The 21,171-nt window shown below is 40.6% G+C and overlaps 1 protein-coding gene across 1 annotated transcript in view; it reads right to left on the bottom strand.

Moving 5' to 3' along the window:
- Window positions 1–21,171, bottom strand: part of LOC137967927 (collagen alpha-2(I) chain-like) — a 98,240-nt gene that overhangs the window by 41,063 nt on the left and 36,006 nt on the right. Inside the window, exons 15-34 of the mRNA XM_068814528.1 lie at window positions 16,248–16,418; window positions 15,427–15,597; window positions 10,982–11,236; window positions 10,519–10,547; window positions 10,347–10,385; window positions 9,584–9,637; window positions 8,426–8,557; window positions 8,268–8,336; window positions 7,820–7,864; window positions 7,055–7,108; window positions 5,961–6,014; window positions 5,828–5,881; window positions 5,578–5,631; window positions 4,474–4,527; window positions 3,640–3,684; window positions 3,503–3,556; window positions 3,290–3,334; window positions 2,245–2,442; window positions 1,899–1,952; window positions 1,160–1,204 (exon numbers count right to left, since the gene is read on the bottom strand). Of these exons, the coding sequence (XP_068670629.1) occupies window positions 1,160–1,204; window positions 1,899–1,952; window positions 2,245–2,442; window positions 3,290–3,334; window positions 3,503–3,556; window positions 3,640–3,684; window positions 4,474–4,527; window positions 5,578–5,631; window positions 5,828–5,881; window positions 5,961–6,014; window positions 7,055–7,108; window positions 7,820–7,864; window positions 8,268–8,336; window positions 8,426–8,557; window positions 9,584–9,637; window positions 10,347–10,385; window positions 10,519–10,547; window positions 10,982–11,236; window positions 15,427–15,597; window positions 16,248–16,418 (1,676 nt within the window). The remainder of the gene's footprint in view (window positions 1–1,159; window positions 1,205–1,898; window positions 1,953–2,244; window positions 2,443–3,289; window positions 3,335–3,502; window positions 3,557–3,639; window positions 3,685–4,473; window positions 4,528–5,577; window positions 5,632–5,827; window positions 5,882–5,960; window positions 6,015–7,054; window positions 7,109–7,819; window positions 7,865–8,267; window positions 8,337–8,425; window positions 8,558–9,583; window positions 9,638–10,346; window positions 10,386–10,518; window positions 10,548–10,981; window positions 11,237–15,426; window positions 15,598–16,247; window positions 16,419–21,171) is intronic.

Raw genomic sequence — 21,171 nt, 5'->3', positions numbered from 1 at the left:
ACCCATGAACGCTGCCGCGTATTGATGCAAACCTTGTACCCTCTGGCCGATCTTATTGTGACAATCTGAAGGAGAACTTATATATTTGCGTCTTGACTCTCTCTCTTTTCATTGTGGTTTAGCTGCAAAGGAATTAATCACATTTTGCGCACGCGCAACAGGCAAGGCTATCGCACGGCCCACTTCACGACTGAAATCAAACACCGGATGACATGAAAGTTAAAAAGTGAGTTGTCGTTTATAGATTCGGTACCAATGAAACTTGAATTCCTCTACGGCATAGGTGACGTAAAACTTGCGTAGATGCTACGAAACCCAAGCTTTGGCGACCTGTGTCGGGTAATATGGCGCTCTTCTCCAGTCATTCGTGTTATCTCAATTTATGACTCATTTAAAACCTTTGCTGGCGGAACATCTGAATTTTCTACGCCGTTAGCTCTCATTGGAAAATTCTCTGCAACACCATGTTAACACTCATTTGATCTATGGGAATTGGAAAGTGCTCAACCATGCCGCCCGTTCATCGGAAAATTGACATTTTGACGGCATTTTGTCAGCCTGAGTTCGAAAAGCACTTGCAAAATACCGTGTTAGAATTCTACAGAAAACAGGGTAAAACACTCAGGAAAACAGGGTGTTTGTCGGTGAAACACTACTGTAGCAAAATGGACGTTGAACATCGCGTTTTCACCACGTTTTCCCAAACCAAAAAACACTTGAAAAATTCCATGTTAGAATGCTCCGGAAAACAGGGGAAAACAATCAGCAAAATAGCATGTTTTCCGGTGTAATGCTCCTGTAGGAAAACCATTGTGGAATGCTATGTTTTCATTACGTTTACAACTTCAGGAAAACATACAATGAACGCCTCGTTTTCTCGCTCCGGATAACTGGGGTAAAATGTCCCTGGAAAACACACTGTTAAAACCTGTTTTCCTTGTGCAGGAAAATTAGGTAAGAACAACTTATTTTACCTCTGTTAACCACTAGTGAACACCGAGTTTTCCGCGCGTTTTCAAAAACAGGAAAACGAGCTGTGAACGCGGCATTTTCCTGTCATTCACCATTTAGTAAAATCACCAGAAAACAAGGGCTTTCTTGCCGTGAAAACCACCTATTGTGAGCCCCCTTTAAAAAATAGATTAAGTAAAAAGCCTACCCTCTCCCCTGGTCTGCCTTTAGCTCCTGGTAGACCATCGATTCCCTGAAATTTCAATCACAAGAACATTCTAAACCACAATTACCTTCCACTTTAATGATTGGTATAGAGCACGGATTTCTGGGAAAATAAATCTCGTAGCAAGCAACAATAATCCAATGGACAAATATGGGAATTATTATTTCGGAGTTAAAAAAGCCAAAATGATAGTATTGTAATTTTACTAATCATCATTGTTCTCGGCCATCTTCACGATGGCGTCATTTGACTACAACTACCAGAATTCTGTCGTGTTTTTTTTTTCTTTTCTTATTTAATTTTGTATTCCCAGTGGGGTAAAAATAACAATTAGCATGAAACAAGTAAAACTGAAGGATTCGGGCACTTGTCACAGTAGTCAAATGGTGTCATCATGAAAATGTCCTATTCGCAAATACCAAGCGTTAAAAATAGTTTGTTTTTGTCCATTGTGACCATCCATCCCTTTAACATATGAATCTCAAACAACCTTCAAATCGCATTGACGAATATTAGCGCTACATTATTTTGGAGGAAATTGTGATGTGAGAAATCTATGATGGGTGCTTAATACCCTCTCCAAATTTCGTCTTGATATGATTACCCTAACTGTATCTAAGGAAAGAATAACTTTATTAGTTTGAAAAAAAGGAGAAACTACTTCGAGCCTCCTTAAGAGGAGCATGTTTATTGGTAATCCTTGTTGGGGTTTGTGACTCACCGGTGGACCGTTTGCGCCTCGCCCGCCTTGCGCTCCTTGATTACCAACTGAACCCTAGAAATAACAAACACTAATTCACATTTATTAACTGTTCCGAGTGTTGATATATACCGATTCCGTCCCTTATAAAATTGAAGGCATTCTGAAAGAAAGGTGTATTTGAACTGCGGCCATAGACGAAAGATAGCAGAGTTCCTCACACTTAACTGGACAATTTGAGGAATTGGTTGTTAAAGACACCTGAAAATTTCAGGCCGCTCCAACCCATGAGCTCTGCAATGCCGTAAATTGTCCAAATGAGTTCGAGGATCACTGCTACTTTTGATGGCATTCTGCCGTTTCCTACCGTCATTCCTTTTAATCCAGGAGTTCCTGGTTCACCCGGATCACCGTTTCTTCCGGTATCTCCCTTTGGTCCTACCGGTCCGCTGGGTCCTATTTCGCCGGTAGCCCCCCTTGTTCCCTTGACACCTTGGGGTCCTTCGTTCCCTTTTGGTCCCGGAACTCCGGGAGGTCCAGCCTCTCCTGTCTCTCCAGGGAAACCCTGGCAATAAGGTAAAACAGGAAAGATAAGGGCTAGCCATTGTGAACTGCAAATAAGGATTTGAGGAAAGAAGCAACCACAAGACCAAATGGTTCAATTCTCGGAAAAACGAGAGACAAACAAGAAACGAAGGCTTCACTTTTTTAATATGGAAGCAGCAAAAAATAGAAGACCAAAATAGGCATTTTGCAACAATTCGTCATCTGACCATTTTCCCACAAACACGATGATTCTGCTGGTTTCATGAAATTGTTTTTCCAGAAATAAGAAGAGCAGCTCAAAATATGCTACCATGCCGATTTTCGTGAGTATATCGTTAAGACTGGTGTTGTTAAAGTTGAAAGAATTTATAAGGATTTGTATGGGAAAAGGACGCTTAGCCACCCAGTCACGCTTCAATGATTTTCACACAAATCCTTGTATTTTTCTAAGTTCTCAAACCGCTTTAAATTCTTTCTTCAAAATATGAAATTCTGAAAATTTCCACCCTTGGACATTTATTCTCGCTTATTTGACCCATGGTAAAATAGGAATTTGAGCTCTGTTTGTGGCGCGTAATTATGAAAAATTACACTGGAGGGCAAAGGCTTTTCGTTCGTAAACAAAATTAAGGAATTTTCGACTGTTTAAATGGTCATAAAATCTTTACCTTAAGTGGTATTTCCCTGAAAATTTGTATTATGGCTAAGACAAACAGGATCTTTCCATTTCTGGAATTTTTAAAGTACGAGTGCGTTAAGTTCACCAATCATCAGTCATGTGATCAGTTTGTTGCAAACGGCCTATTACTTGATGTGAAAGCATGGCAATGAGCATCTGCCAATTCCTTCCCAATATTTCAACTTACTGCTGGTCCCTCTGGCCCTTCTTTTCCTGTGGGTCCTTCCCTGCCCTAAAACGACACATATATCATAGTTTTTGGGAAAAAAAACTGTTAATATCACGATATTGATATGGAGACGTCACAACACCTTATTTGTAACACCATCGTAGCTACTACACAAGCTGGCATTCAACCAGACAAAACGGATATTACGTAATTGCAAATTTTCAAACTCACAACTTCACCGGGAGGTCCAGGTTGTCCACTGAAACCTCGGGTTCCCTGACGCCCCTATCAAACGATAAGACGAACAAAGGTTGTCAGTGATTTCAATGAGAAAAGCTGTTTAAAAGATTTAAACAACTTTCACTTACCGGAATGCCATCCAAGCCATTACGCCCAGCTTGGCCTTGGCTTCCCTATCGTAAAAAAAGAAATGGACAAATTGCAATAAGCACATATTCGTAATTCAGAAGTTACTACTTATATCAGCCGCTAAAGCTCGTTTGATAACACGATCAGTTTAAACAAGAAGACCCATAGTAAAAGGTACGCTACAATAGCCATACGAAGATACATTTACGACTAACAATACAGGCAACAAAGTTTGATGATATCTGTGCAATATAAAACCCCCTTCCGGCAATATTTCCTTATGGCGTCATAAGATGTGGTCTTTCGTTCTGGTTTTAAAATCTCCAGCAGTCACTTTTCTCGCCCGGTTTCTAGATCTCCATCTTGGTTTTATCAGACGTTTATAAGTCGTGCTCAAATCGGAATTCGAACAAAAGCAGAGCGAAAAAAGATTCCTTTAATGGCGCGTCATCCTGTTTAAAATAGGAAGCTTAAAAAAAGGACAACGGCGAAGGCGACGGGAACGCCATGAAACAAACGTTTTGTGATAAAAAAACACTGACATTGCACGCCCTGCACGTGAGTTTCACAATTGGGTTCATTTCCTTGCCGCTGTCTTCCTGAGCCGGAACGACGTCAAATGACCAAATTGGAGGTTATGATGTAAAGAGATTTGAGCACACGAACATCAAGTTTCAATTTACTCTCTAAACGGCCACACCCTTCATTCTAATTTTATTCCAAGAAAATCGCGAAGAGATTAGGATAACGCGAAGATTGTGTTTTTACATCAAGTCTTCGTCGTTCTTGCTGAAGCTACCCAATACCAGGAAGGCAAGTCGATCGAAACAAACCGTTGGTCCGTTCGGTCCAGGATCTCCAGGGTCTCCTCGGTCTCCTTGTTCACCCTAGAAAAGGATTAGTAACGATTGTTTATTTTCATTTATTAAAGTCCTTTATTTGTTGAAATATTTGCAACATAAACATTATTATCATATGGCCTGTACGGCCCAGGGCGCGCTTTCATTGTAAAATTGTAGGGAAAATCCCCGAATGAAGGTCGTACGCATTAGCGCGAGCAGGGCCGGAAAAAGCCGTACTACCCTACTAGTAACACGTGGTGCTCCGTGCGATGCGATTTTATAGGATTTTGTCGTTTTTAAGCATCGACGTTATTTACAGCCGGAAAGCAAATGCAATATATTAGATAAATTTTCTACGGAAACTTTTGTTACTAATTTTAATTTGTCCAAACGTCATTTTTGAGTGCTCATGAATAGTGTAAAGAGCCCATATGATAAAAAGCTTATTGGCTGAGTTTAGGTCCCGCCCTCAACTCAGTCAATAAGTACATAATAAATTAAACTCAGTGAGGCATTTGATGTAAAACTGCGCTTATCACAGATGCAAAGGAACACCTGTGGCCCGTTTCTCGAAAGTCTCGAAAAGCCGATCTTTTAACGTGCTTTTAAGGTAACAAAAAGCAAAATGACTGTGAAGTTTGACGACTTAAATCCTCTCCCTTCTTGAGATACAAAGGGAATTGTGACTCTCGAAAATGGCCCGTAAAGTTTCGGGACTTTCGAGAAACGGGCCCCTGGTCAGTTAATTCACGCCAGTTACTACTGGTGAGTAAGCTACCGTCGTATTTCTGCTGCTACGATGAAACTGCATGAAATAGCATTGAACCTGAGTCTACATGCAACCTTCTTTTGTTCCAAACGAGAACAGAAATACAGTCGATTACCAACTATGTTATTTTGACCCATGAAACTGTTTTATATCCACATGCACGCAGTGCATTTATGAAAGAGAATGGTCTCAAAACTAAGCTTAAATCGTGCAATTTCTGTAGTAACTCCAGTGTACCGCAAGGCCTAAGACTTTTTTTCAGGTAAACGGCTTTACTTTGGTGGACTGCCTTAAAAAAGATGAAAGTCACGGTATAGGAAACCTACCCTGTCTCCTTTGATTCCTGGCAAACCAAAAGCACCACTTAAACCAATTGGCCCCTAAAAAATTAAAGGTGACTGAATTTAAGTATTTGCGTTAATTAAATTATCACACTAAGAAGAAGAAGGCCTGGGTTTTTAAGATAGTTTATAAGTGATGGTTAATGGTTGGTTGATGGATCAAGATCGATTGATTAATTGACTGATTGATAGATTGATAGATTGATTGATCGATTGATGGATAAATAAAAATAACCTCTTCTCCTATTGGTCCAGCCTCCCCAGGATCACCAGAAGGACCAAGCGCTCCCTAAAATATTTAGATGACAAATTTTTATTTTAATAATTTACCTCCAATTTGGGATTGTTAGAACAAATGACCGACTTACATCTTCTCCATCACGACCTCTTAATCCCGCCGGGCCTTGAAAACCGGGTTCTCCCTGTGAATAAAGGAGATCCTTTAATTGGATTCTAATACTTTTACTGTGAATTAAGGTGGCTCTAACCAGTTTCAACACTTTGAAAAGACACTCTCTTTATAAAGATTGGCACAACACACTATATCACGTAACAGCAATGTTATGGTGCCATATGAAACATCGATTATTGTTGAACAAGATGCTGTCATTGTGACGTAATACGTTACCTTGGCAACGGAAAAGCCCAACAAAAACACCCTATATTTTGGCTTCAGTTGCTCATATCTCAAAAACAAACTCAGTGACCCCCATTTTTTATTGCATGAAAGTGATCAGAAGGTTAAGATGAAACTTTCTGCAAAGTTTAAAAAAATTCTGTACTGCAGAATCAGAGCCACCTTAAAAAAATCACAGATTTAAGGTGGCTCTGAATCCGCTGTACAGAATTTTTTTAAACTTTGCAGAAAGTTTCATCTTGGCCTTCTGGCCACTTTCCAGCAATAAAAAATGGGGGTCAGCTGGTCTGTTTTTGAGACATGTGCGACTTAAGACAAAATAAAGGGTGTTATTACAGGGCTTTCCTGTTGCCACAATGTGACTTATGACGTCACAATAATGAGCGCATCTTGTTCAGCAATAATTGGTGTTTCTTATGGTACCATAACATTGCCAATACGTGATACAGCGTTGTAGTGCCAAAACTTCTAATAGTGAGTTACTTGAAAGCTTTGAAACTAGCTTGAGCCACCTTAAAACAATTCAAGTCGAATCATTCAGACGAGAGGAAACAAGGAACTATTATTAGTGAAGCCTGAAATCTGTGAAGGCAAAAAAAAAAGCAGACTCAAGGATGAAGTGTTGTGAAACTCGACCAAGCATGGGTTTGATGTTCAAATTGTTTTACTGTAAACTATAATTTAGACAGAGTACTGCGCCACTGAAAAGCCACAATCATCACCAACATTATCATCACCGCCATTGTCACGGTCACCGTTACGTCCTTATCTCCGTTGCTATGACAACTAATATAACCATTTTCGTGGATTTTAATGAATAGTTACCGGATCACCGGTGGTACCAGTAAGTCCTGGTTCTCCTCTTGGGCCTGGATTTCCCTGGGGGAAAGAGTGGAGAGAGTTAAATAAATCATCTTGTCTAAATCATCTCCGACCTCTTTAGTTTGTACGTTTTGTTTTGTCATTTCAGTCCACGTGATGTTACTCTAGGGAACAGTTTCTTTCAAATGTCGTTTTATGCACGTGCATATGAAAAAAACAAAAAGGAAAATTCAGTTGGGAACATCACGTGGTCTGAAATGGGAAAACAAAATGTACAAGCTAAAGAGGTCCATTCTCTCTCGGTAGCTACCACCGTTTGGCCTAAAACGCCGTAAATACCACTTGATCATGAGTTGTTGTCCATCAAATAGCGCTCCACCTTTCTCCAACAACATGGACCAGGTTTAAAATGAAACGCAAAAATGTGAAGTGGAGTTCCTCACAGAACAAAAGGCTATATCGTGTTCGTTAGGGTTAAGGGTACTCCTCTCATCAGAAATTCTTATCAGCAATAATATTTAAACGTATATGAAATGAAAGTTGGGAAGACCGCCCCAGTTAGATAGAGTCCGATCTATCTACTCTTTCGGAATCTGGAAAAGGCAAGCAGATTTTCATTAACTCAACCATTTCTTGATCCTGGCAAAACAACACATTTACTTCTCCCGAAATGAAAGGTATCCTCCAACTAAGCTATCATGATCAATCTAGCCGAGAGATGTGAATTCAACTTATATCCCGTGAAATCATAATACTTTAAAAACTTACGTCTGGTCCTCTGAAGCCAGGGTCACCAATTCTTCCCGTGGGACCCTAAATATGAAGAGGAACTTTCAAGCGGGAATAACGTTTACTGGTAAAACACAGGAATGGAATAAACTCCAATTAAGTCCACGATAAAAAGGTCAGTAAACGTAGAGAACCTGGAAACAATGCGTATGCAATATTTTGGAGGGCAAACAAAGAGTATTATGATATTTTTGGAAGGGGCCTATGGTGCCGAAATGGTAGTTCAACGAAAACAAGTTTCCTGGTTTTGGAACATAGGAGTGAGCGCGCAAGAGGCAAAGGAGAATGGAACGGACGGGCGAAATCTCTTTCCTCGTCCCATTTCCTTAGAGGAAGCCTTCAGCTAAGCACACTAGAGAGAGCAATATTTAGGAGTTTTGCTGGCCTAACGTGTTTAGTTACATTAATTTAGACGCTGTATTCTCACCGGTTCTCCTTGGGCCCCTTTAATTTCCATGAATCCGACGTTAGGTCCCTTGGAGTCGCCGCTTGTAATCTGGCGAACCGAAACGGTCCAAATGAACCAAGATGAGTAGGTTACCAATTCATTGCGCAAAAAGCCACTTCTTTCAATTCACGACTTACCAGGCCGTTGGGAGGTCCCTCTGGTCCCATAGTCCTATTGAAATCCAACACAATTGGTCCCGGTGGTCCTGGGGGGCCCGGGGGCCCCGGGAGCCCCGGTGGCCCTTTAGGACCGGAATTTCCTTGTTGCCCCTAATGAATGCAGCAAATATTTCGAGATAGTATGTCGATCGAAACTTCCTGTTTTAGTAATGTGTAAGTGATAAAAGTCACACCGCTCAAACTGAGTTTCCAAAACCTAGGATAGTCCGCTTAGTCAGTGAAAAATTGAACAGCGGAAGAGGAAAATATCAAAGTGATTTTTTGTTAGCGTCGCCAATTTCTATTTCGCTGTTTGTTGTGTCACTAAAGGACGGTGCCTACTATTGTTTTTGCGCATACGTTCTGCGCATCTCCAGATACTCGGATTTCCTATCGCCGATGCTTACTAATACAGAGATATTATTGCGCGGATTAAAACTATCCGGAGAAAGTAGATCTTAGTAAGTACTTTTGGTATCCAAAAAGAAAATTGGGGGTAACCATGCATTTTTGAGAGATAATTAAGCTTCAATTTGAGAAAGAACGCCATACATTGCCTTGTATTTTAAAGCTTTTTACAAATATTATTCATGAATCATCTTTGAAAAATGCGTGGTTACCCCCAATTTTCTTTTTCGATTTCAATAACACTTGTTAAGATCTACATTTCCTGCATAATCACACATCGGGGCAAAAATAATTTTTATTTTAATTAGTAGGCACCGTCCTTAAGCCTGCTTTTCACTAGTGACGCAAGCTCATTCAAAAGCACATGCGCAAGCATAAAAGCTCTCATTTCACCGTTAAAACGGCCTCAAAGAAATAATAAACACAAGAGCAAGCACAAGCATCATTTTTTCCTTTTCTTGTGTTTGCCCTTGTGCTTAAGTTCGCCTTATGTCGAGTGTAACCTATAAACGTCATAAACAAAAATAAACTTGATTATCTGCGTCTGGCCGTGTCTGGCCAATTAAAGCACTCGTCCCAGATTCCTCGCCTCTGAGCATTTGAACAAAATCGCTGTGGCCGTGGTTGATTTTGATGAAAAGTTTTGCTTATGTCGACGTTTGTTTTCAGTTAGCATAACCTGTCAAAACCACGCTCTAATGAAACTCATTTTGGCGATCGTATACTCACCTTCACGCCACTTTGACCACTGAGGCCAGACGCACCAGGTGATCCTTTATCACCCTAAAACAGCAAGAAAAGCATATGGTCAGCTTCATATTTTTACATTATTTTCTTTCTCGGCGGATTGTACACTAAACCACAAGAGTATCTGAGAGAGAAAAAAGTGTGCGATTTGAAAGAAGTAAAGTATTTCCGTAAGCTTCCGAATGCAATCTTCTTTTTTTTTTTCAGTTTTTCAAATAAGTTATATTGATATGGTTGAACAGTAACACTAACTGAGGGGTACAGTGGAAACCCCTATCATTGGTTATTGTAGACTAACAGACTATAATGCCACGCATTAATATACCCAACATCGATTTATTGATTGGTTGCAGTATGATCGATAGCCAGAGCAAATTTACATTTATCATGCAAAGGAACGAAAATGCGCTATCTCCGCGTACATAATACATTCAACAACATTGCTCGTTTCTGATTGGACGACAAATGTACAATAAAGTTACTTTAGAAGCCACGTTGGTACGACTAAGAGCAGCGAAATCGAAACAAAAATAATAATTCATAACTTTCAAAACACCAGCTATAAATGGGATCGTGCGATTACCTCTTGCTTCAGGTCTCCTATCAGTTGAACGCGAGTCTTTCAGCAGGGTCTCCTTTCGCATATAGCATTTAAAGAGTAAACTTTATTACCATAACAAATGTGGTGCAATTGCACTCCCTTTGGTTGCAAAAAGTATCCAACCAATACCCTTCAGATACCCACCTTTTCACCTTTTGGTCCTGGGTCCCCCGGTGGTCCAACCTGACGACGAAAGTCGAATAAAAGTAAAGAGTCACCAATCACTGGTCAAAGTTATGATTAGAAGACTTGCAGCTGAACATCATTACACCTGATTTGCCTAGAACTGACGAGAAGGCAATAAAAAATATCTCACCACTAATTTCTGCGGCTCTACTGCCTTAACTGCGTGAGAAAACAAATACAAGGATAACAATTAGTTTGATATGGCTGGTATGGGATGTCAAGTCATGTTCGCGTTTCCTTGTACTCCTCAATTTGCGCTGCTTTTCGTTCGTGGCTAGCATTCCTCTTTTTCCTTAAAGTCGGACAAATGAGTTGACGAGGGATCTCGATTCAACAGTCGAGGTCGACGAGAATAAAAAATATGAAATGAGAATGATCGAGTAGACAAAGGTGGAGAACAGGTCATTGTCTCTAATTTGAGAGCGGTAAATGACCAGTTAGCATTGAAATTACCTAAAGATTTCACGAGTCTCACTCAAATACTGGAATAAATCAATTACGCCGCGGGTTGTGCGAAATATATAAGAACAACGCTTGTGTTGAAAATACACATGCAGACTTTGGTTGCCTCTAATCTCGCTTTTTTTCGTTACCTTCAATCACTTTCTCAACGGGAGGTCCTAAGCCATTGTCAGCCTTACACTTGTATTCACCAAAATCCTCTTCATCCTCCAAATCCACAACTATTGTGCTTTCCATATTTGTAATTGTGATTATTTCGCTTCCATCAGGTCTGTACCACGTGACGTTCGGTGTAGGGTCACCATCTGAGACACAATTTAATTCCACTTTCTCGCCAATCAGCGCTGAAGCTTCCGAAGTCTTGACGGTCACAATATCAGCTGGCCCTGCCAACAACGAGGCAATAAACGGAAAATGCTGACGCATGGATTCATTTGGTTTATCAACGGAGTTGATAATGTAAATTGACCACCGTACAGAGATTCTAAAAGCTGACGTTTCGAGCGTTAGCCCTTCGTCAGAGCGAATCGAGGGATTATGGGTTACGTGTAGTTTTTATAGTAGAGTAGGAGCTACGCTATTGGTGGTAACATGGCAACGTGAAAAGTAGGAATATATTAGTTAAATGAAAAGCGTTCGTTAATACCGTGAGGATTAAGGGTGCCGATTTGAAAGATGAATTTTTGTTCCAGATTCTTGCGGCTTTCCGTCGTACCTAGATGTAGGGAAAGGCCGCAGATAGCCATGTGTTTTTTGGAGTGGTTAGGCAGATTAAAATGGCGAGCGACTGGCTTAGATGCATCCTTGTCATTCTTTTCAACATCGCGAAGGTGTTCGCGGAATCGGTCACCTAGTCGTCTACCTGTCTCACCAATGTATAATTTATTGCATAACGTACAGGTTATGCAATAAATGACATTTGCGGAGGTACATGTGAAACGATCGGTGATCTTAACAGATCGCTTAGGTCCCGATATCTTGCTAGTGTTAACAATGAAAAGACAAGTTTTGCATCGTGAGCGCGCGCATTTGAAACTGCCGGGTTGCTCGTTGGTTTTGAGCGCGCTTCTAACTAAAAAGTTGCCTACGTTTTTGTCGCGTTTGAATGAAATAAGTGGAGGTTGCGAAAAGATTCTACCAGTCTCGGGATCATTTTGGAGTAATTTAAAATTACTAAGAATGATGCTTTTGACTGCGTGATTATGAGGATGGAAAGTGAGGGTGAATGGAATTCTGTCATTCTTATCTTTCTGTGACGTTTGTAGTGACGACTGTCGATCAAATTGTTGGGCGCGATGATGGCCCGCTTTGACCACAGAGACAGGATAGCCACGTTTTTCGAAGAACTGGCACATCTCCTCTGATTTGCTGGAAAAATCGGAGTCATCACTACATAGACGTCGAAGTCTAAGAAATTGAGAATAAGGAATGGAGTTCTTGACATGTGATGGATGTGACGATGAATACAACAAATAACTGTGTGAATCAGTAGGTTTGTAGTGCACACTAGTACATAGCACGTTGCCTCTAATAGAAACTTTGATATCTAGGAAAGCCAATGAAGTATCTAGGAAAGCCAATGAAGTTTCCGAAATCTCAGTAAGGGCCTAAATTTTGTCCCTATTACCAAACGCACCAACGAATTTTCTATTAAGCAAGATGTTGAAAAATTCCTTCGCCGCGTTCAGTTAAAAGCCTTTTTTCACGACAAAGAGGATGATTCGGACACTTCTAATAAAGATATTTTTGAAACACTTCTAGTTCGCAAATCCAAATGGACTCCCCCAGAGGGACAATTTGCCTCTTTAGATTTTTTCACCAAAAAATGCCGTCACGACATTCACAAACTTAAATTCAATCGCAACACTAAATTTTCCAACCTTTCCTCGGAAGAGTGGGCGGCGCTTAAAAATCTTGGTAAACGCAACGACATAGTTGTCAAATCGGCCGACAAAGGCGGCGCGGTAGTTGTTTGGCGGTCCGACCTTTACCAAAAAGAAGCTTTGCGGCAACTTTCGGATTCCTCGTTTTATGCCAAAATTTCTAAAGATCTCACTTCCAACAATCAAAAACTTGTCAAAGACACCATTCAAAATCTTATAGTTAATCAAGAATTACCGGACACTGCCACTAATCTCATCATCAACACCCCTAGAACTTCGTGCATTTACTTCTTGCCTAAAATTCACAAACCCAACAACCCAGGTCGACCTATCGTTTCTGCCTGTAGTTGCCCCACCGAACTCATTTCTAGCTACTTAGACAGGATTATGACGCCTATCGTCAAATCTTTGCCATCATACATTAAAGACAGTACACACGCACTACAAATTTTCCGCGATTTCAATTTCTCCGGCCAAGACAAACTTATTTTCACCATGGACATTACATCTCTATACACAGTCATTCCTAACAGCGAGGGTCTTCAAGCACTTAAACACTTTTTCGATCAACGCACTGTCAAAGAACCTAGCTCGGAAACGCTCCTCCGCCTTGCCGAACTAGTTTTAACGCTTAACTGTTTTTCATTCGCCGGCAACTATTACAAACAAATTAATGGTGTAGCGATGGGCACAAGAATGGGACCTAGCTATGCCAATCTTTTTGTAGGATATGTTGAACACCAATTTTTTAATCAGTACAACGCCCCCAAACCTGAACTCTACGGCCGTTACATCGACGACTGCATCGGCGCTATTTCATCCAGCAGAGAAGAACTCGATCAATTTATAACCTCCGTCAACTCTTTTCATCCGGCTCTTAAATATACCTGGGAAATTTCGGAAACTTCATTGGCTTTCCTAGATATCAAAGTTTCTATTAGAGGCAACGTGCTATGTACTAGTGTGCACTACAAACCTACTGATTCACACAGTTATTTGTTGTATTCATCGTCACATCCATCACATGTCAAGAACTCCATTCCTTATTCTCAATTTCTTAGACTTCGACGTCTATGTAGTGATGACTCCGATTTTTCCAGCAAATCAGAGGAGATGTGCCAGTTCTTCGAAAAACGTGGCTATCCTGTCTCTGTGGTCAAAGCGGGCCATCATCGCGCCCAACAATTTGATCGACAGTCGTCACTACAAACGTCACAGAAAGATAAGAATGACAGAATTCCATTCACCCTCACTTTCCATCCTCATAATCACGCAGTCAAAAGCATCATTCTTAGTAATTTTAAATTACTCCAAAATGATCCCGAGACTGGTAGAATCTTTTCGCAACCTCCACTTATTTCATTCAAACGCGACAAAAACGTAGGCAACTTTTTAGTTAGAAGCGCGCTCAAAACCAACGAGCAACCCGGCAGTTTCAAATGCGCGCGCTCACGATGCAAAACTTGTCTTTTCATTGTTAACACTAACAAGATATCGGGACCTAAGCGATCTGTTAAGATCACCGATCGTTTCACATGTACCTCCGCAAATGTCATTTATTGCATAACCTGTACGTTATGCAATAAATTATACATTGGTGAGACAGGTAGACGACTAGGTGACCGATTCCGCGAACACCTTCGCGATGTTGAAAAGAATGACAAGGATGCATCTAAGCCAGTCGCTCGCCATTTTAATCTGCCTAACCACTCCAAAAAACACATGGCTATCTGCGGCCTTTCCCTACATCTAGGTACGACGGAAAGCCGCAAGAATCTGGAACAAAAATTCATCTTTCAAATCGGCACCCTTAATCCTCACGGTATTAACGAACGCTTTTCATTTAACTAATATATTCCTACTTTTCACGTTGCCATGTTACCACCAATAGCGTAGCTCCTACTCTACTATAAAAACTACACGTAACCCATAATCCCTCGATTCGCTCTGACGAAGGGCTAACGCTCGAAACGTCAGCTTTTAGAATCTCTGTACGGTGGTCAATTTACATTATCAACTCCGTTGATAAACCAAATTTTTGTATACTACTTCCCCACCGACGCAGCACCATAGTTTCTTTAGAAACTACCCCTTCATTCATTCGCATGGATTCATTTGCCTGCTTTTAGAGTCGGCATGGATACAGCCCAGAAAGCTTCGCGTGAATGAATACCCAGCATCGCAAAAGGTCGTTCATAGAATCACAAATAGAAACTTGACATGTTCTTTTTATATAGAATGAATAAACGGGGAATGTATTTTAAACTACAGAATAAAGGTGTGAGGCTATTTTTTGCAGTTAAAAGGCATATTACGTGGTTTCAGAAGGTCATGCCCTTTTAGCGTTTAACTCTGGTGCTGAGCTGGGGTTTTTTGAGTTTAAAACATTTCCTTATTCGGATGTAACGTAGCTCGTGCATTTTTCCGTGATTGCAGCTTCGATCTTATTCTTGTCCATATTTGGGCATAGAATTGGTGTCCTCTGTTCCAAGGAAAAGTGTGTCAAGTTACAGGCTTTAAGGTCACGTGCTTTTTGTGGTTTTCATTACTATCTTTGAAATAATTTTGGCTGGTCGAGGTTGTATCGCTAGGATTTCTTAGTGTTGTCACGGCCCGTAATGTTGAAACATCGGTCGCAGCACGATTTAAGGGTGACGATAAGATAGCTTTGTAAAAATACAACTAACACCTACTTCCGCACGATTCATAGTTGCATTCTCTCGATTCCACGCTTTCTCCGATGCAAACGAGTCCACCATAAGCTGGAGGAGGATTGTCACAGCTTCGAGTGTGGAACTGGGTTCCTCCGTCACAGGTGACTGTGCATTTACTCCAGGGGCCCCAGTCAGACCAGTTTCCATCAACTTCAATCAAATGAAGGAACAAAACAGAAATGAGGGCCGATTTACACGGTACCATATTTGTCGCATGCGACAACGGCTTACGACAGGCCTACGACATGATTTACGATTGTTGTGTACGTCAGAAAAAATGTCGTAGCATTTTAAAACATGTTTTAAAACGCTTGGTGCCAGGAACCCATGACCCGGAGCCTACAACTCTACTGTGTTCGTGTAACTGCGTTTTCACAGACCGATTTATTTTTAGATTGAAAGTTCACTTCCGCCACACGTGACAGGACACTCACTCCAGTTCCCCCAATCAGATAACTTACCATCAACTGAAGACGCAGAAATTTAAATTAGTGTTTAAAATTTGGTGATTCTATTTTTTTCCTTGTGACAAAATGCGCTCTTTACGTAGTTTTGATTTCGACGACCGCAAAATATACAAGAGATAAATAAAGGGACAAATTGAAAATGCCACGTCTAAAAGAAGAAAAATTAAAATTGATAAAAAAGAGATGGGATCCTGAAAGTGGCCAATAAACGTACTCCACTCACTTCAGTTCGATTTATTCCCCGTCAGTCATAAGCCCAAATTCAACGGTTGTTTCAATGCAACCGTGAAGATATGTATTACTGTTTTACATATTTAAACATATACGTCTTACTTGGGCAAGGAATGTTATTGCATGGTTCTTCCTCTTTATTTGAGCCTTCACAATCCAGTCCTCCATTTTCAGGGGCCGGGTTGGTGCATGCGCGATTGCGCTTCCTTGTTCCTCCGCCACACGTTACCGTACAGTCACCCCACTTTCCCCACTCAGACCAGTTTCCATTTACTGTGAACAAGGACAAGTCATTGTCTTGTAAAAACTGACAGGCACCCTTCAAAGTGGTACTATGATCAAAAAATCATTTCCTTTTTTTCTTCAGATTTTGAAAGCGTGTTCGCTTAACACCTAACTGGCAACATTTTGAGCTTTGAGTTTTATCCAAAGGCTGTTTATTTTGAGTGTAAGTTTTGGATTTCATGGTCCGCCATTACTCACGTCCAAAACTGGCCGAGTGGACCTCAGAGGGTTGGATCTAGAGAAAATGACGTCATTTACTAACTAGCTTAAAATTTCAGCGTGTAAACGCAATTTAACATATATGCAAAACACGGGTTGAAAAGTCTGAAAGCCCAAAACTCCCGTGCTGCATATTAATTACGCCGCGTACACAAGCATTGCATTCTTAAACTAGTGAGTGTTTGACGTCATTTTCTCCTCGACCCAGCTCTCTCAAGATTTTAAAGTTAGTGATGGCGGACCAATAAATAAGAAAATTCCAGCCAAAGTAAACAGGTGTCTTTTTAAAATCAGAACTTAAAACTTGGGTGAGTTAGTGTTTAGTTAACATAGTTTTGAAATCCAAAGGAAAAACAAATTTTTTTTTTGGTCGTAGTACCACTTTAATAGCCTCTGGCAATAAATTGGAACCGCAGATCTGCCGAGATCTTGAATTTCACGGTAAGTTTCTGTATTTTCAAAAAATATCTTACCCTGTCAGCAGTCCACAACCCAGAAGTCTCGATCTGCGATGGAACGCGGCCCATCAGTTTTCGTTAATATCTATTTTTAGCGTTTGTTGTATGCTCACGTTGTCGCCAAAACCTAAAATTGGCGATTTCACGTTGTTGTTTTGTGGAGTACGGCAAAAAAATGCACTGAAATGCGTGCTGCACGTGCAGCACGATATTTTCACCATTTTTAACCAGTAATATTTTTGATTTTTGGCGTTGTTGTTGCCGTAGCCGACCTCTTTGCTTAAACTCCCTAATGTATGTTTTTTTTTTAAAGCTCAGGTTTTCCGTTCCCCTTTTGACCCTATTTGAGCAATTCAGACATACATTGCCCATTAGTTTACTTGATTTTACCAACTTAAAAAAAAAAGAAAGAATGCGCATTGGCGTTTAAACATGAAGAAGAGGTACACAAAAGTAGCAGTAACTTGGTATCTGTGGAAGCCGGATTACACGTAACTTAACCATCAACAGATAAATGGATACGTTTGCTGTATTAAAGAAATAGTTTCCATATAACAATTGCCCTGCGTCTGTTCAGTAATAGATATCATAACAGATGACGTCAAACAAAATGTGGTAAGGACAAAAAACGTGGCACACGAGGCAATAGGGAGCTTACGAAACCACGGCGCCGACGGCAACGACGACGCTACAAAACAATAGGTTTAGTGAACAAAAACAATGGCTCTGCACGCTCTGCACGTGCGTTTTACATTTTGATACATCTGTTTGCCGTCATCTCCTAACTGACGACGTGAAATGACCAAATTCAAGGTCATATTCTGTGGAGGACGTTAGCACATGACGATGAATTTTCAGTTCTCTCTCTACGCTTCCAACCGAGTCATACTAGTTTAATTCCTCGACAGTTACTACACATTTTTAACGCGAAACGACATGAAATAGTTTCGTAGTGATATGAATAACGCGAACTTGTATTTTTAAATGAAGTCCTCGTAGCCGTCGTCGTCCTCGTAGAGTAAGCTCCCTAATAGCTGAGTGTGTCACTGATGAGCACTGATGTTCTTATCACAACATGGAATTTATTTGTTTTATGGTGATGACGTCATGCATAGCTGTCTCTAACAGATGGTAGGTGACAACCAATCAAAATGCGTGCATTATTGAGTTTATTGTGTAATTATTTATATTCAACATATTTTTAGATGTTAGTTTTAATTGTTGACTCTTACCTGGGCATTTTCCTTGAATGACGTCTGTCAAAATCGTATTAATTTCATCACTGAAGCCAGTAGCCAACTTGACGTTCAATTCGTTGCTTGCTATCGTGACAAGATCCTCTACAGACATACTCCGGACATTTCCAATGCCAATAGAGAATACCTCGACCCCTTTCTTCTTTATTGGTTCCACTGCTTCCCTGAGAATGTCGCTGCTTTTCCGTTCTTCTCCAGCTGGGGTAGTTTGTTTTCCATCCGTTATAACAATAGCTATCTGATAGAGAAGAAGAAAAGCAAAACAAGTTTGAAGTTGGTCTGAATGTGTGTGGAGAAACCCAAGTGTGAGCAGTCAACCAGCTGCTTATTTACAAAGCACGTTACATTTTCAATTTGGAAACCATAAAATATATGGAGGTCACAAAAAATGTATTTTCTGGATTGCGTTTTGGAATGCACGAGTTACTTAGCAGTCGGTATGTCGTTGTTACAACGTAGCAGGCACTGTTGATTTCCATGCTGATTCGTGCGCTAGTAAGCTGCGCTGGTATAGAAGGCATGACTTGCAAGTCAAAGTTACTCGACAGCATCTCGCTCGCAACATGTCTGACTATAACATTCATGTCAATTAAATGAATTGTAAGAATTTTACATTGGATTTTGGGGTCGTGTAATAGTACCTTTTCTTCTTTTCTTTTCTTCCCTAGACGAGATGCCTTAGGGGACGTCGACATATTCACTTTGTCCCTGCTTAACGTCAACTGGACGTTTAGGTCAGAGAAAGTGAATATGTTGACAGCCCCTCATTCCTGACTCTTGCTTCCATTGATGTATATTAGTGTGAGAATAATTTGCTCTCGTTTTCTTGCACAGTGATTAGAGAACAAGACTTAACCCCAGAGCATGCGCAAGCATTAATCAGGTGGTCTGTCCTGGGCATTTCACGTAATAACTCAATACTGTTCCCATTATTTGGTTGTTTTTTTTTTTTCAGTAATTTCGCTCATGAACTTTCACGTCATCAAAGGCTCATATGAAATAATATCATGAAATTTGAACGAAAGGCGAAACTCAGTTTTTGATTGTCGAAAATGTTCACATTTGCCGTCAGGTTTGTACTGTGCACTATTCGCCTTGATTCTTCTCGGTGAAAAAAAAGGTGACGTATAGATTCAGCACGACGTGATTTCTGACATCATGTTAACAAATAGATTCCAAGTTGCCGTGGGTTTTCTTAGTAATAGATCACAGATGACGTAAAAATGTGGTAAGAACAAACAAGTAGTGATGATGTTCTCACCACATTATGACGAAGGTCTTCTGTGATCCATTAGGGAGCTTTAGCAACGAGACGGGAACGGCAACGAGAACGTCATCTCAAAACATGAATTCGCGTTATTGTAATCATTCCGCGACTATTCCAAGCTTTTTGACATGACAATGGTGTGGCAGTCCCTCAAGAATGAAACCGATATGAGTCACGCTTAATTAATTTAGGAAAGAAAATGAAAATTTAACTCCAAGTACTGACGTCCTCCATAAAACCTTACATTAGGGACTTTAAGATCTACGACGGCGACGTAGACGAAAACGTCACCTCAAAATATAACTCTGCACTATCGTAAATTTCTCGAAGTTATTTCATCTCGTTTTGCGTCTTACATTGTGGGCGAAGTATCCTCAAAATATATTGGTATGAGCGGTTTCAGAGTAAAAATAGAGAATGAAAGATTCACAGTTGTACGTTCGCGTTGTCGTCAAAACCTCAATTTTGGTGATTTCACGTCGTCGTTGTGCAGAATACCGCACGAATTTATGCTAAAATGCGTGCCGCACGTGCAGCACGATTATTTGTCCTCTTTTAACCAATGATATTGTTCTTTCGTGGGCGTTCTCGTTGACGATCGAGTCGTAGATCTTAAGGTACCTGTTATTGTTTTGCTGAAGACGGCAAAGAAATAGACAAAAATGAAAAACGCACGTGCAGAGCGTGCAAATTTGTGACGTTCTCGTTGCCGTTGTCGTTGCTAAAAGCTCCCTATTACCAAACAGACGCACAACAACATGGAAGGGAGGCGCGGTGGTCTCATGGTTAGTGTGCTCGACTCCGCAGCGAATGGTCCGGGTTCGGGTCCTGGCCGTGGACATTGTGTTGTGTTCTTGGGCAAGACACTTTATAAAGAATTAAAGGCTTTTATGATGACGTCAGCTGTGCGTCTGTCCTCTAATAGATCATAGGTGAGAACCAATCAAAATGAATGCATTCTTCAGCTTATTTTATAACAAATGATGGATTTTCTTGAATCGACGTTACAAGGGTGTACCACAAAAAATAAAAGGTTTAATACTAGAACGCAAAAAGTCGGATTTACCTTGATGGCATCCTTTCGCATGCCATTTGCTTCGGTGAATATCTCTGTGTCAGCAAGCTTCAAAGCACGATTGATGTACGTGTATCCACGCGTCTGCGGAATCCCTTGAATCTTCCGTTTGACGTTGGCTGCATTAAGCTGAGCATTGGTAAGATCGCTAAACGTCAACTGGACGGACGCGGAGGTGCTGTATTCTACGAGAGCTACACGAGTTCCCGTTTCCGAGATGTCGAATTTGTCTACTGCTTTCATGAGAACATTCTTCAACTCTTGGAAGTCCCGTCTACCTATGCTGCCTATCACAAGAAGGAAACTTGATAAAGCATTGAATAATAGCAAACGGTGATGAGGATGAAGATTTAAACAATGATCACGACGATGATCATGACGAAAAGAGTATGATGACGATGACGATGACGATAATTATAATTATGATAATGATGATGATGATGATGATGATGATGATGATGATGAT

Source organism: Montipora foliosa, chromosome 8 (assembly GCF_036669935.1).
Source record: "Montipora foliosa isolate CH-2021 chromosome 8, ASM3666993v2, whole genome shotgun sequence".
Classification (NCBI taxonomy): domain Eukaryota; kingdom Metazoa; phylum Cnidaria; class Anthozoa; order Scleractinia; family Acroporidae; genus Montipora; species Montipora foliosa.
The sequence above is the reverse complement of the archived record's forward strand: the minus strand, read 5'-3'. Positions and strand labels throughout refer to the sequence as shown.